The 12,355-nt window shown below is 59.9% G+C and overlaps 1 protein-coding gene and 1 long non-coding RNA gene across 3 annotated transcripts in view; one reads left to right on the plus strand and one right to left on the minus strand.

The window, feature by feature from the left end:
* The window catches only part of SDK2 (sidekick cell adhesion molecule 2), a 264,926-nt gene that overhangs the window by 37,757 nt on the left and 214,814 nt on the right, over window positions 1-12,355 (minus strand). Inside the window, exons 25-34 of one of the 2 annotated variants that reach the window (XM_078438220.2) lie at window positions 10,900-11,137; window positions 10,062-10,177; window positions 9,216-9,405; window positions 7,866-7,964; window positions 6,239-6,433; window positions 5,013-5,214; window positions 4,013-4,116; window positions 3,482-3,552; window positions 1,868-2,003; window positions 435-491 (exon numbers count right to left, since the gene is read on the minus strand). In XM_078438220.2, the coding sequence (XP_078294346.1) occupies window positions 435-491; window positions 1,868-2,003; window positions 3,482-3,552; window positions 4,013-4,116; window positions 5,013-5,214; window positions 6,239-6,433; window positions 7,866-7,964; window positions 9,216-9,405; window positions 10,062-10,177; window positions 10,900-11,137 (1,408 nt within the window). The remainder of the gene's footprint in view (window positions 1-434; window positions 492-1,867; window positions 2,004-3,481; window positions 3,553-4,012; window positions 4,117-5,012; window positions 5,215-6,238; window positions 6,434-7,865; window positions 7,965-9,215; window positions 9,406-10,061; window positions 10,178-10,899; window positions 11,138-12,355) is intronic. The other variant, XM_078438221.2, reaches the window with a different exon arrangement.
* The window catches only part of LOC132687383 (uncharacterized), a 33,714-nt gene continuing 26,515 nt past the window's right edge, over window positions 5,157-12,355 (plus strand). The window contains exons 1-3 of the long non-coding RNA XR_013552212.2: window positions 5,157-5,244; window positions 5,355-5,464; window positions 6,804-6,937. This is a non-coding gene — a long non-coding RNA (uncharacterized LOC132687383). The remainder of the gene's footprint in view (window positions 5,245-5,354; window positions 5,465-6,803; window positions 6,938-12,355) is intronic.

A 12,355-nucleotide genomic window follows, 5' to 3' on the forward strand; every position in this document is an offset into this window, starting at 1 on the left:
CAGGTCCCCGGGGGGAAAGTGGGGGTTCTGCTCGCTCTGGAGGTGGGGGTCAGCCTGAAACACAGAGCTGTGCAGGGAAGTGCCGTCCACAGGCCGAGGCGGGTGGTAGTGATGTGGACACCCAAGCAGCAGACCGAGCGCTCCCCCCACGGACCTCCTGTCACCCCGCTGGTCCCCCCACGGCGCACAAGACCAGAGCCGTTCCCTCTGTCCTTCTGCACCCGATGGAGGACGCCTCCCTGGTAACCCTCTAGCTTTTGTGTGTTTCCGGAAAGTCACATGTGCTCGGGGGGGGGGGGGGGTCCTATTCTTCAAGGAGCCTGAGGCGGGCACACCATTCAGCCGGTGGGCAGGTGTCCTCCCCAGAGGCCCCGCTCCCCGTCCCTGTGGGAGGCGTGGGCCCCGTTCTGGAGCCGCCATGCAGGGAGACTTACTGTCCAGCTCGTACTGTGTGAGGCTGGGCCGGCTCAGGTTCCGCATGGAGTACATGGCTACGGGGTGGGAGGCGGAGGGGGCCAGAGGGAGACAGCAGACAGAGGAGGTTAGTACACACGGCCGGCTCCACAGAGAGCCCGATTAGAGGGGCGGGATGGGGAGGGGGCCAGGCAGCGCACGTGCACAGAGACCAGGGGTCTCTGGGTTCCTGATGGTGGGTTAGGGGCCCCAGACAGGTGTGAGAGAGGGTGTGCACGAGGCCAGGGGACACGGGACACCGCGAGCCCCTTGGAGCCCAGCACCCCTCGGGGCAGCTCTGGGGGACCCTCCGACCCAACTCGCTCCCTTGTCTAAGGCGGGACCGCAGAACCACCGTGAGAGAGCGGTGTTGTCAGTTTCCTCCTATGAACCAGAAACCATTTTACGACCAGGAAATATGACTGTATCATCCTCAGGCATCTAAAAATCACAACCACAAGCACATGTCTGCAAAAATGTTAAGAAAACAGCGCCAGCCGTTGGATCAGCTACTTCCGAGTTTTTCTAATAAATATTCCTTTGCTACATGTTCGATCATTTCGTTGTCTGCTAACACTCGCTAGAAGACAAGGCACAAAAGGTTTAAGAGAATAATGGGAGAACGCCTTACATGCTCCATTCCTCACCCACCTGCCTGGGGACCCAAGTCCCGCCCCCAGACTCGTCTCTCTCCTGCCCGCTCCCCTGCCCTGCTGTGAGCCGGTCACAGAGCTGCCCATGGCACATTATCTCCCATCCTTGCCCTCAATGCCATCCCGAGCCGGCCGCCTCGGCCGCAGACTCCTGCCTTCCCTCTGTGATGACATTAGCCTTTAACCGGCACCCCTGCTTCTGGTCCTCCATGGCCAGCCATCGCCCTCCTGCGACCAAAGTCACCTTCCTAACCCAAAGGGCAAGAGTTCCCAGGCTTGTGAGTCTCCCTGGGATTCACACCAGGCTCCTGGCCCTTTCCTTTCCCGCCACCAGAGGCAGGCTGGATGCTGAGGACCCCAGGACAGAAGAGTGACCTCCCCGAGGAAACAGAGGGGGCCACACTGCTGCTTCTTGGGGTGAGCGCTGGTTCCCCTGGAATACGTGCTCCCAGGCTGTCTTGCTGACCATCTAAGACATTTATTGCGGAGTCTATTTCTTGAGCACCGGCTCTGCAAACTCGGAGAGGGCAGGGACCTCTATCTTGTTGACTGATGTGTGCCCCCAGGGTCTGAGGGCATGCAAAAGGTGCTTAATAAGTCCACCGTGAGGAAAGGGACGAGGGTGGGGTGGGAGGAGAGGCACACACAGGAGAGGGCGGCAGGGTTCGGGTCACAGTTGAGTCCAGGAAGCTGTGAGCTTCAGGGCAGGGAGGGGAGTGTGCCCGCCCGTGTGTCCCCTGACCCCTGTGGATGCCACTCACAGGTAAGTTCCGCCCACTTGGCCCCTGGGTTGTTGATGCCCCGAAGTGTGAAGCCCCTCAGCCCCTCGTAGAGCAGCTCCCGGTACCGGATCCGGAAGCCCAGCAGGATGCCGTTGATCTTGTCCTCTGCTGGTGGCTGCAAGGAAGGGGGTGCGGAATGGGGGTGGGGTGGGGGCAAGGAACTCCACTCTGCTCCTCCCTCCCTCCCCATCCTGCCCCTTGTGACCACAGAGCAGAGACAGAGTCTCCACCAGGGAAAGGATCACAAGGACGCCGAGCATTTTTAATTTACAAAGCAATGAGGTGGTTTCATCTCTGCGATACTCCCTGTGACACAGGCAGGGAAGGACTGGAGTCGCCAAGCCATTCCCATTCTCGGAGCAGGAAGGCGAGGCTCAGAGAGGGTAAGGAACTCGTCCAAGGTCACACAGCATCGTTGGGCTCTTTCACAGACTGTTGCCTAGGGTCACCCTCACATAGCACCAGCCTGCCTAGCCGGGTGGCCCCTCAGCGTGCCACCTGACCAGCGTTTCCTGGGAGTCGTCTCCCTGTTCTTGTACGTGAATAAGCGTTAAGAGCTCCTGCGTGTGCCCCTGCTCCGCCTTTTATCATTTTTCTCCTTTACTTTCCGCTCCCATCCACAGCTGAGCTGGGGAACAGGCTCCAGGAGAAGGTGGAAGCTACTTTTTATGATACCTCTTTTTAAAAGCCTGCTGAAATGGTTCAGCTTTTTATTAGCTCCTTAATTGCCTCCCTGGCTGCTGCTGGCACCTCCCTGCCCCCTCCACCAGGAAGGCCCGGATCTCTGCCGGCCTTGTCCTGGCTTTCAGCTGCACAAGGTCATTTTTCACTTAAGGGAGCGTCCTCTTCCAGGGAGGCCTCGGGCTGGCGAGCGGTTGGGGCCCCTTCTTGTTTCTTCAAGGGGCTTCCCATGGCGGGGACTGCAGGTGGACAGAAGTTGGGGCCTGCCCTGTCTGATCCCCCAAAGCAGAGACGGGGGTTTGCTGCTTTGGGGCCTCTGTGGGTAAGCTGCCGAGTCTAGAGCCTGGACTCTGGAGCATATGGGGGGGTCCTGTGGGCACATACGGCCAGCCTGGTCTCTAAGCTGTATCCTGTGGTCTTCCTCCGGCCATGGCAGGACAACAGTGCCCGTCAGAGAGCGGGAAACTGGGGGAGGAGTGGAGGAAGAGGGTTCTATGTACCTGGACAATGGGTTCCTGTTCACTGCGACAGGAGAGTGGTCCTGTCTGAGTTCAGGCTGGGCATGCACACCTGTGTTTAGCTTCTTGATCGGGAATCCCTTCACGGACAGTGACCGCATTTCACGGAGACTCTGGGGGCCCTGAAGCCCCATGCACTTTTCTATCCCAGGACTGGCAGACCTAAGGGCACGAAACCTGACCCTGCCACTGACTAGCTGTGTGACCGGGGGCCATTGGTGTCGCTTCCCTGAGAACTGGGTCCTCATCTGCAGAAGGGGTTTGAAGGAGCATCCACCTGAGATGATTATCTGGAGAGGTGGGATGAGCGGCACATCTGTGCACCTGTGTATGGTGTCCCGGCCCTGCTGGGGACCGTTGCCCTTCTGGCCCCTCCCTGCCTGCTGGGCCATACCTGCCATCGGATCAGCACGGAGGTGGTGGTGTGGGGTGTCACCGAGACAATGGTGGGAGCCTCATCGGGGGCTGGGGAGAGAGACAGACAAGTGAGCTCTGGGGGCTGGAGGTTTAGGTCCCCCGGGAGGCCACAGGGACCAGATTCTTCTGCGCGTGTGGAGGGAGAGGGGCTGGAGCCCTGACCCCAGTCTGAACCCAAGAGCCCAGAGGCCCCTCCTCTTTGTCCCTGGAGCCACAGGCTCCTTACACGGCTGTCACTGAGGCCTCCCCCAAACCCCCTCCTTCACTGGGTTTCCGGGGTCGGCCATGAGCTTGGGGACATCCGAGAAGGAAAACGTTAGGATGCCTGTTGGCATGGGTGCCTGAGTCCGTGGCAAAGGTCCCTCTGGCTCAAACCTCCTTGGGACTCTGTCCAGGGAGCCAGACAAAGGGCCTCCCATCTTGGAGGCCCCTCCCCTCGGAAGGGAACACCAGTGCCCAGGAAGGGCCAGTGTGCCAAGAGAAAGAGATCCGAGTGGGGGGCACTGACCGGCCTGCAGAGTGGTCAGCGGCTCCGATTCCTCGCTGAACTCGCTGTCCCCAATGTCATTGGTCGCCTTCACTCGGAACTTGTAGGATGTGAAGGGCTTGAGTCTGTGGGGGCAATCAGGTTCAGTGAACAGAGGTATCCCCTAATGCCTCACCCCACCATCCCTGCATGGGGAAAGGGGGCCAGAGGGTGCTGATTCATTACACAGACGGGAACGTCGACGCTCGAAGAGAAGGTCTGCTACAGCAGACGAGCAGGGCCCAGGGGTTCCGATCCCAGCCTGGGTGTGGTCTTACCAGCAGCCCCACTTCTAAGTCATAGGTCCCTGGGGGGCTCTGTCCTCACATTGCCTACCTCATAGGCGTCAAGCCGCCATGAGAGCACTGATAACTCTCCCTCCCAGCAAACTCCTCCCGTGAGAAATGCCATCTCTTTCTAGAATTTAGTAAATTTAGGAAGGGTCAGGGGTCTCAAGAGTTAATCAGCGCTTCATCTCAATAAGCCCCGTTCCTCTTCCAGGCAAACGTCTTCCTTTTTGATTTACTGGGGGCGGAGAGTGAGGAGGAAAGTCTTGCTCAAAACTCTTGGTCACGTCAACCGGAATATAAAAAATACGACCCGCTGGGAATTAAACTGAAGCCGGAAGTTCGGAGCAAGCTCCACTCCCCTATTACAGACGGAGAGGGAAATGCGGTCTGGCGGGTAGGAGTCGCTAATGAAGGCTGGCAAGCGCCTGGCTAAGGGGGCTTCCAGGCTCCAGAAATAGATAATTAAGAGGCAGCCCTAACAGGGCTCCAGAGAGCAGGGAGGGAGGTTAGGACGGAGCTGGAGGCGGGATCCTGGGAGGTGCAGGCTGTGGGAGACATCTGGGGGTGGGCAGGCTCCAGGCGTGCTCAGGACCCCCTCCCCCCTGCCCCCCCCCCCCCCCCCCCCAGAACCACCCTGGTGCTGTCTGGGCGGGAAGGGCTGGAGCAGAGATGCTGGAGGACCCGGGCCTCACCTGTCCACCACGAAAGCAGAGGCGTTGTGGCTCACGGAGGCTGAGTGCAACGCCCACCTGCCACTGGGCAGCTCGCGGGTCTGGACGGTGTAATAGCGCACAGGGGACAGCCCGTCGCTTCCCGGCTCCCAGGACAGCAGCACACTGCGGGCCTTCACGTCCTCCTGCTGTACCACCGGCTTACTGGGGGGCTGTGGGCGGTCTGGGAGTCGGCGGAGGAGGGTAGGAGCAGGTGAGTCAGCAGGAGGGGGTAGGGGGGGTGAGCTCTCCCAGGGAAGGGAAGGAGGTGCTCTGGGCTCAGGCCTGATGGCCACTGCTCTACCCCTCTCCATATGCACACAGGTCCCAACAGCCGGCACCCTGGCTCCTGGCCCATGACCTGTCCTCAGGCCGCGAGAGGCCTGGGTGCCTGGGAATTCACATCCCCTGAGGGCAGCCTGGTAAGCGAGGAGGTACGAACACCCAGCTCCTGTGCTCCCCGCCCGCCCAGAGCTGAGATGGGGCCTGCGCTGGCCCCGGTTGATGGGACCGAGCCGCGCCAGGCGTCCCTGGGTGGGGCTCTGCTGTCGGCCCTGCCCCAGCTCGGCTTTCTTCTCACTGCCCAGGCCCTCCTGCAGCAGTCCTCAGCCTCAGCACTCTGGCATTTGAGGCCGATGGTTCTGGGGCCTGGAGCCGTCCCATGGACTGTAGATGCCAGTCGCAGCTCCCTGTTAGTTGTGACAGTGTCTCCAGACATTGCCAACGTTCCCAGGGGGGCAAAGCAGCCCCCTGTTGAGACCCACTGTCCTACTGGTTTTTCCTGGGGACACGGTCTAATGAACCACTTTCACAGGAATCTGGGTCCCAGCCTGCTTCGGGGAAACCCGACCTCAGGTGAGGCACCAGCTCAGGGCCGCAGGCCGATGAGCCCCTCCTCCCCCCAACTGGACACCATCTTTGTTGCGGGGAGGGGAGAGGGGAAGGAAGCTGGTCTCACCAACCCTCCCTCTGCTGAGGCAGAGCATGAGCCTTGGAAGGGGAACTCCCAGCTCAGCTTCTAGAAGTCCCCTAGAGCCCTCACTGACCCGGACATCAGAGATTTGAGCCCACTTTCCACTCCAGGTGAGGGCAATGTGGCTCTTAACTAGCTGATCCCCAGCCGCCCTAGGACAGGATGGGAACACCTGGGTTGGCTGGGACTCCCCCTTGGCTGCCCCCAGGCCGCCCCAGCCCCAGTGGGCAGTCACCTCTCTTCTCAGTGGTCACCACCAAGGCCTCGGCGGCCTCCCCCCAGCCCTTGCGGGTCTGGGCAGTGATGCGGAACAGGTAGACGGACTCTGGCTTGAGGCCGGTGGCCGTGTACTGGCGGGCGCTGGGCGCGAGCACCTCCACTGTGGCCGTGTTGGCCGTGGTGGCGTTGAGCCGGTGTGTCACCTGGTAAGCTGCAGGAAGAAAGGACATGGGCTGTGTTGGGAAGCAGGGCAGCCGTCCCCAGTGCCCCGAGACGCGGTTGTTCCTTCCTTGCCACCACGATGTCTGCACCTGGGCTACCTTGGCTGTGGTTCGTCTGCGTGAAGCCCTCTCGGTCATTCTTGTGTCCTCAGCTCCCACTTGGGGAGTGTGACTGTGGGGGACACTCTATACGGAGAGTCTGACCCCCATAACAGCTTCAGGTGAGGAAACTGATGCTTGGAGAGGGCCAGACCACCTGCTAGGAAGTGACTGAGGGGAGTTCAGGCTCATGGCTTTCCGGGCACGTGCCCTTCCTGGTCTCCACGCTGCCTTCTGAGACGCAGCATTCCTCTGGGACAGGCACTGCGGGACGCCAGGCCTGAGAGCCCCGGAAGCGGCCCGGGTCGTGCAATCCATCATTCTACAGGTGCAGGGGCTGAGGCTGTGGAGGGATCCGGCTTGCTCGAGTTCACGCAGCTGCTGACTTCAACCCTGTGAGTCTTCCCCCGCCGAGGGGCTGCGTGTGTGTGTGTGTGTGTGTGTGTGTGTGTGTGTTAGGGGAGGAATCTTGACTGCGAAATGGTGCTACAGATCTGTAGTCTCCCTCCTCTGGGCCTTAGGTCGGAAATGGCTGTGCTGAGCTGGCCAGTGCTCCCTCACCTGGCCACACTTACAAATAGCAGCTGAGGTTTACCAGATGGCTGGCGTCGTGGGGTATTTGGGGGCATAAAGCTAATGAATGGTATTTAAGGAACCTGAACCTTGACCATGCCCGCCAAATGATATTTCTATTTTTTTTTCAAAAATGTTTAATGTTTATTTATTACAAATTTTTAAATGTTTTTTATTTATGTTTGAGAGAGAAAGAGAGACAGAGACAGAGAGACAGAGTATGAACAGGAGAGGGGCAGAGAGAGAGGGAAACATAGAATCTGAAGCACGCTCCAGGCTCTGAGCTGTCAGCACAGAGCCCGATGTGGGGCTCAAACCCACGAACCATGAGATCATGACTTGAACTTAGGGTTAGTCAGACGCTTAACCAACTGAGCCACCCAGGCACCCCTTAACGTTTATTTATTTTTGAGAGACAGAGAGAGACGGAGTACAAATGGGGGAGGAGCAGAGAGAGAGAGGGGGAGACACAGAATCTGAAGCAGGCTCCAGGCTCTGAGCTGTCAGCACAGAGCCCGATGCGGGGCTCGAACTCACGGACTGTGAGATCATGACCGGAGCCGAAGTTGGACGCTTAACCGACTGAGCCACCCAGGTGCCCCAGAATATTTCTAATGAGAGAAATAAAACTCAAAATCCTTCTTGAGGAGACGTGGACACTTCCTGGGCCACTCTTCCTTTGGCCTCCTTTACACCTTCTGCCTCCTCCTTCGACCTGTAGCCAGGGCACGGGAGAGGGTATGGGCTTACCAAGAATGATGCCATTGGGGGCAGCGGGGGGCTGCCAGATCAGCCGCACGGATGTGGTCCTCACCTCTGGGAACAGGATGCCCATGGGCGGTCCAGGGACTGCAGGGCACAAAGGAGAAGCAGGTGACGGTGTAGCCGTCCAGCTCCAGTGGAACAGGTGGGCGGGGCCGCGGGGGAAGGGGACACTCAGCCCAATGAGCTTTTGTGGAGTATGTGGCTCGGAGTTCCGTGAAGGGACACGAAGATGCAATCCGTGAGATTTCTACCCTGAAAACAGGCCTTATTTGGCAGAGCTGGAAGGGACCAGGCTCCGGCTTCCTTTTTAGCTGTGTCCGGGTACATGTGCACATATATGGACACACAGGATTGCCCTCAGAACTGGGTCAGGGGGCCTGGTCCTGGGTCTGTGCTTCAGAAGATGCCGCTCTGACTTCCGTCCACCCACGGGGAGGCGGCCGTGGGGCCCACCCTGAGCCTGAGCCTGAGCCCTCCTTTTCCAGCGTCTACACAGGCCTGTTCCCCAGGTCCGCCCTCCAGACTTGCACCTCTGGACTGAGAGGTGGCCAGGGGGCAGCTGTGTGGGGCTCGTGGATGGAGACTGAATGCCAAGCGGCAGGGGAGAGAACGGGAAGGGGGCAGGGCAGGGGGAGGATGGTCACGGACAGGCAACTCTTCTCGCACTGCCTCATTCCCACAGAGAATTCCAGAAAGTCTCAGATTTCTAAACTTGAGCTTGGCCTTCCAGGTCAAGCCAGGAGGATAAGACACACTGAATTTAACAGACCATTAGGTTGATTTATAACTTCGGACTGTGTGGACATATGGTGTTGGGGCTTCCTTTTGGACTCTTGTCTGGACCCCAGCAATATTTGCGGTGGGCGGTGAGAGTCTATGTGGGGGAGAGGGGAGGGAGTCAAGGACCCGTAGGTCAGCCTTTGACGGAAAGTTCTACCGCAGGGACCAATGCCTGGAGCCCGGGTGGCATCGTTCTTTTGCAAACAGGACTAGGAGGCTCGTGCCCAGGAAATCAAGCCTTTCCCTTGCACAGACCTGTACTCAAAGTGAACCCGCCCCAGGCCAAACACTAATCAAAACGGGGGCAAAGTCTCTATTCTGCTCAAAAGACTGAATCCGATCCAAACTGTCCTCGCATCACTTCTTCCTCAGGGATGCACGGTCTGGAGTTAGCACCCCCTCGCGGTGAGGTTGGTGGCCCTCAGTGACCCGCCTCCCACAGGAGAAGCCGTGGTTCCCTTTGGGGCCGAGTGTGACTCCCCGAGGGGCGGGGCTGGGCAGGCAGGAGGCAGGGGAGCCCCCAGCCTCTCCGGGCTTGCAGGGATTGGGACTCACCATCATCCAGCGTCCGCTCCAGGATGGGAGGGTGGCTGGGGCTGCCGTCCCCGATGCGTGTGAAGGCCAGCACCTGAACCTCGTACAGCACGTATTTGCCCAGCCCCGTGAGCTGGGCGCTGCGGGACGAGTTCCCTTCCACCAGCCAGAAGCGGGGCTGGGAGTCCGAGTCCTTCTCCTTATACATCACCTGCCAGGGCACAGGGCAGGGGCTGAGGGCCTTGCGCCTGGGTCCTGCCCACCAGCACCTTCCCCAGGCCTCATCCCCAGGAGCGAGGCAGGTGGGAGTAGGGCTGGGGGCCCTGGGTTCCTTGGAATGGCTCGGCCCGGGAGGGTCATGGGATACGGTGAAGCTCGGGTTCTGGGAGAGCGGAGGACACAGAGATGCACTCGGCCATGGAGGTGGAAGAGTCTTTAGAGAACATTCAGGTTGGAAAACAGGCCCAGAGAGGGGCGTGACTGGGCCCCGGGTCACAGAGCCAGCAGTGGCAGAGTGGGAACGTCAAGCCACGTCTCCCAACTTGTGGGCCAGGGCTGAACTGAAGTCTGCAGCTTTGGGAGCAGTTACAGAAGATAATGGGAACTGGGCCCAAGGGGCTGAGTACGCCTGGGGCAGCCAGCGTGGCCTCTCGGGGACTCTGGGGGAGGGAGGGAGGGAGCTTCCCCAAGGACCTGGGCCTCCCTGGTTGCCTCCCAGTCCTGAGGGAGGAGTCCTTGGTTGCCATGCCGACCGGAGCACAGGCTCCAGGATCCCCCGTGTATCCACTGCAGAAGGCGGAGACCTGGGCCCCAGGGGTCATGAGGACAGGGCACCCTGGACGGGGCGTCCTGGGATCCGGGACTCACCTTGTAACCTAGCACGAGCCCATTGCGGTCGGCCTCGGGGATCTCATTCCAGCGCACCAGCATGCTGCTGGAGGTGGTGGCCAGTGCAGACACATTGGTGGGGCCAGAGGACGGGACTGAGGGAGAGAAAGGGACCAGACAGGAGCTCACGACACAGTCGGCCCTACACGGGAAGGAAGTGTGGCAGGCAGCGCCCGAGTAGCCAATTATCCTGCAGTGATCCCTGTTGGTTCTGGAACATCACGGATGTTGCTTCTGGTTTCCCATGAGTCTCCCCAACGTTAGCTCAGGCCAGCGTTAGGATGAGACCCCGCTTCCAGCCTGTGCAGCAGTGAAGCGTGAGGAGGGACCGGATGGGGAGGGAGGGATGTCCTTTAAAAGGTGTCAAGAATCGCCCCCCGCCCCAAGGGGCGAACCACATGTGGATGAATGAGGGCTGCCTGAAGGCTGGGGGTTCATAATCTGTGGGTGACCCCTTGTCTGTTTCTGGAATGTTCTGTAGCTAATCCGACCTCCCCATCTCAGGTTCTTGCAGGCACTACCGGGTGTCAGGGTTAAAGATGAGGGCGGAGAGATGGGCACTTTGCAGGTGCAGACTGCCTGGCTCACCCACAGAGGTGGGGATCCCCCTGATTTTGGGGGCGGCGAGAAGATGCTGGGGGACACGGCAACAACAGAGAGTGCTCTGCCAGGACACGGAGCACAAACAGGAAAGTGGGCCTGGGCCTATTCTGAACAACAGCTCAGCCTTTGTGCCCTTGGAAGGCCCGGAGGGCAGAGAGACAAAGGTGGGGGTATCTCCGCTGCAGGCTGCTGGGAACAGGGGTGTGGCTGGTACCTGACTCCCGGGTCCTGCCCATCACCGTCTGGCTCCAGGGCCCGCTCCCGATGGCGTTGAAGGCCTGGACCTGCACGCGGTACTCTGTCCACTCCTCCAGGTCTTCGATGGTGTACTCGCGCTCCACGCGGTCCTGGACCACGTGGCTCAGCGTCTTGCCGTGGCCGTCTGCCCGGCTGTACTTGATCTTGTAGCCTACCGACTCGGGGTTCCCGTTGTATTCCATCTCTGGGAGAGGCTGCGGGAAGGCAGGGCGGCAGAGCTGCTGAGGCCAGGTCCACCCGGGGTGGCACCCTCTGGCTTGTTCACCCTCTTCCGGGGAGCCCTACGGGATCGTCGTGCCCACCGTCCAGCCTGTCGGTGCCCATGGGAGGCGCTCTCGCTGGGTGCGGCTTGGATTGCGTGAGTCTGTGTTTCTGGCGGCTCCCCCATCTCCCCGTCTCTCTGCTCCGAAGAGCCTCGGTCCACAGGCTGCCCACATTCCGACCCACTTCCTCCCGTTCCTCGGCCTCTGCCTCACTCCCTACATTCTCACTGCCTCTTGCCAGGCCCTGCCCCTACAGACACTTAGGGAAGCCGACCAGAGACCATTAAGACAGCAATCGATGGGCCTAGAGCTCACGCTTCCTTACCTGCCAGGGAAAGGTAACGGGCCGTGCACCATTAAGAGGGTCTGGAGGTGCCTGGGGCCCCGCACGGTACAGCAATTGCCTTTTCATTCCTCCTCCAGACCCCCTGGGCCTCAGACTCTATAGTCTTTTAGTGTTTGGAAACCTTAAGAAGAGCTGCAGGAGGGAGGCAGGGAGCCGGGCCGGAGGGGGGCCCAGGAAGGGAGGGGGTGGGCAAACAGTAATAGGGGCTGCACGTGCTTCGGGGGGGGGGCCTGCCCGTGGCACGCGGGGCCACTGAACCGGATGGAAAGATCGCTCTGTTCGGCGCCGGCTCCCTGGGAGGGGAATCATAATTAATAACTAATGTTGGTCCAGGACTGATGGTGCCATGAGTTCCTTTTATCCGGCGTCCGCGAAAGGGAGTAACGGCTTTCTAGTAAATCCCACAGCATGGGGGTTTGCAAAGCTGTGTTTTGCGCAAGTGGTAAGAGATCTCACGTGGAAATAAGACAGAGTTATGTGACCAGGCTGGCTGGTGATGCGGGGTCAGGCAGGTTCTTCCCAGTGCTCCCTAAGGAGAGGAGCCGGGCCATGTGGTGCTGTTCCCCACGTTTGTTGGTCTCAGAATTCTTGTATGGTCCTAGAACCTCCTGGTTTGCTGCTCTGTGGGGGCAGCGGTTGGAAAAACGCTGTCCTGGAGGAAAGGCATCGGGGAGAAATGTCCTCTCCCGATCTCCAGAAGATGGGACGGCCGTGGGTTCAGTGGTGAGGGCTGTGGATTCTGGGGGCCAAGCTCCCCGGGTTGGGAATCTGAGCCCTGCTCTTAACTACAGGATGTGGGAGGA

This window comes from Panthera onca, chromosome E1 (assembly GCF_046562875.1).
Source record: "Panthera onca isolate mPanOnc1 chromosome E1, mPanOnc1 haplotype 2, whole genome shotgun sequence".
NCBI lineage: Eukaryota > Metazoa > Chordata > Mammalia > Carnivora > Felidae > Panthera > Panthera onca.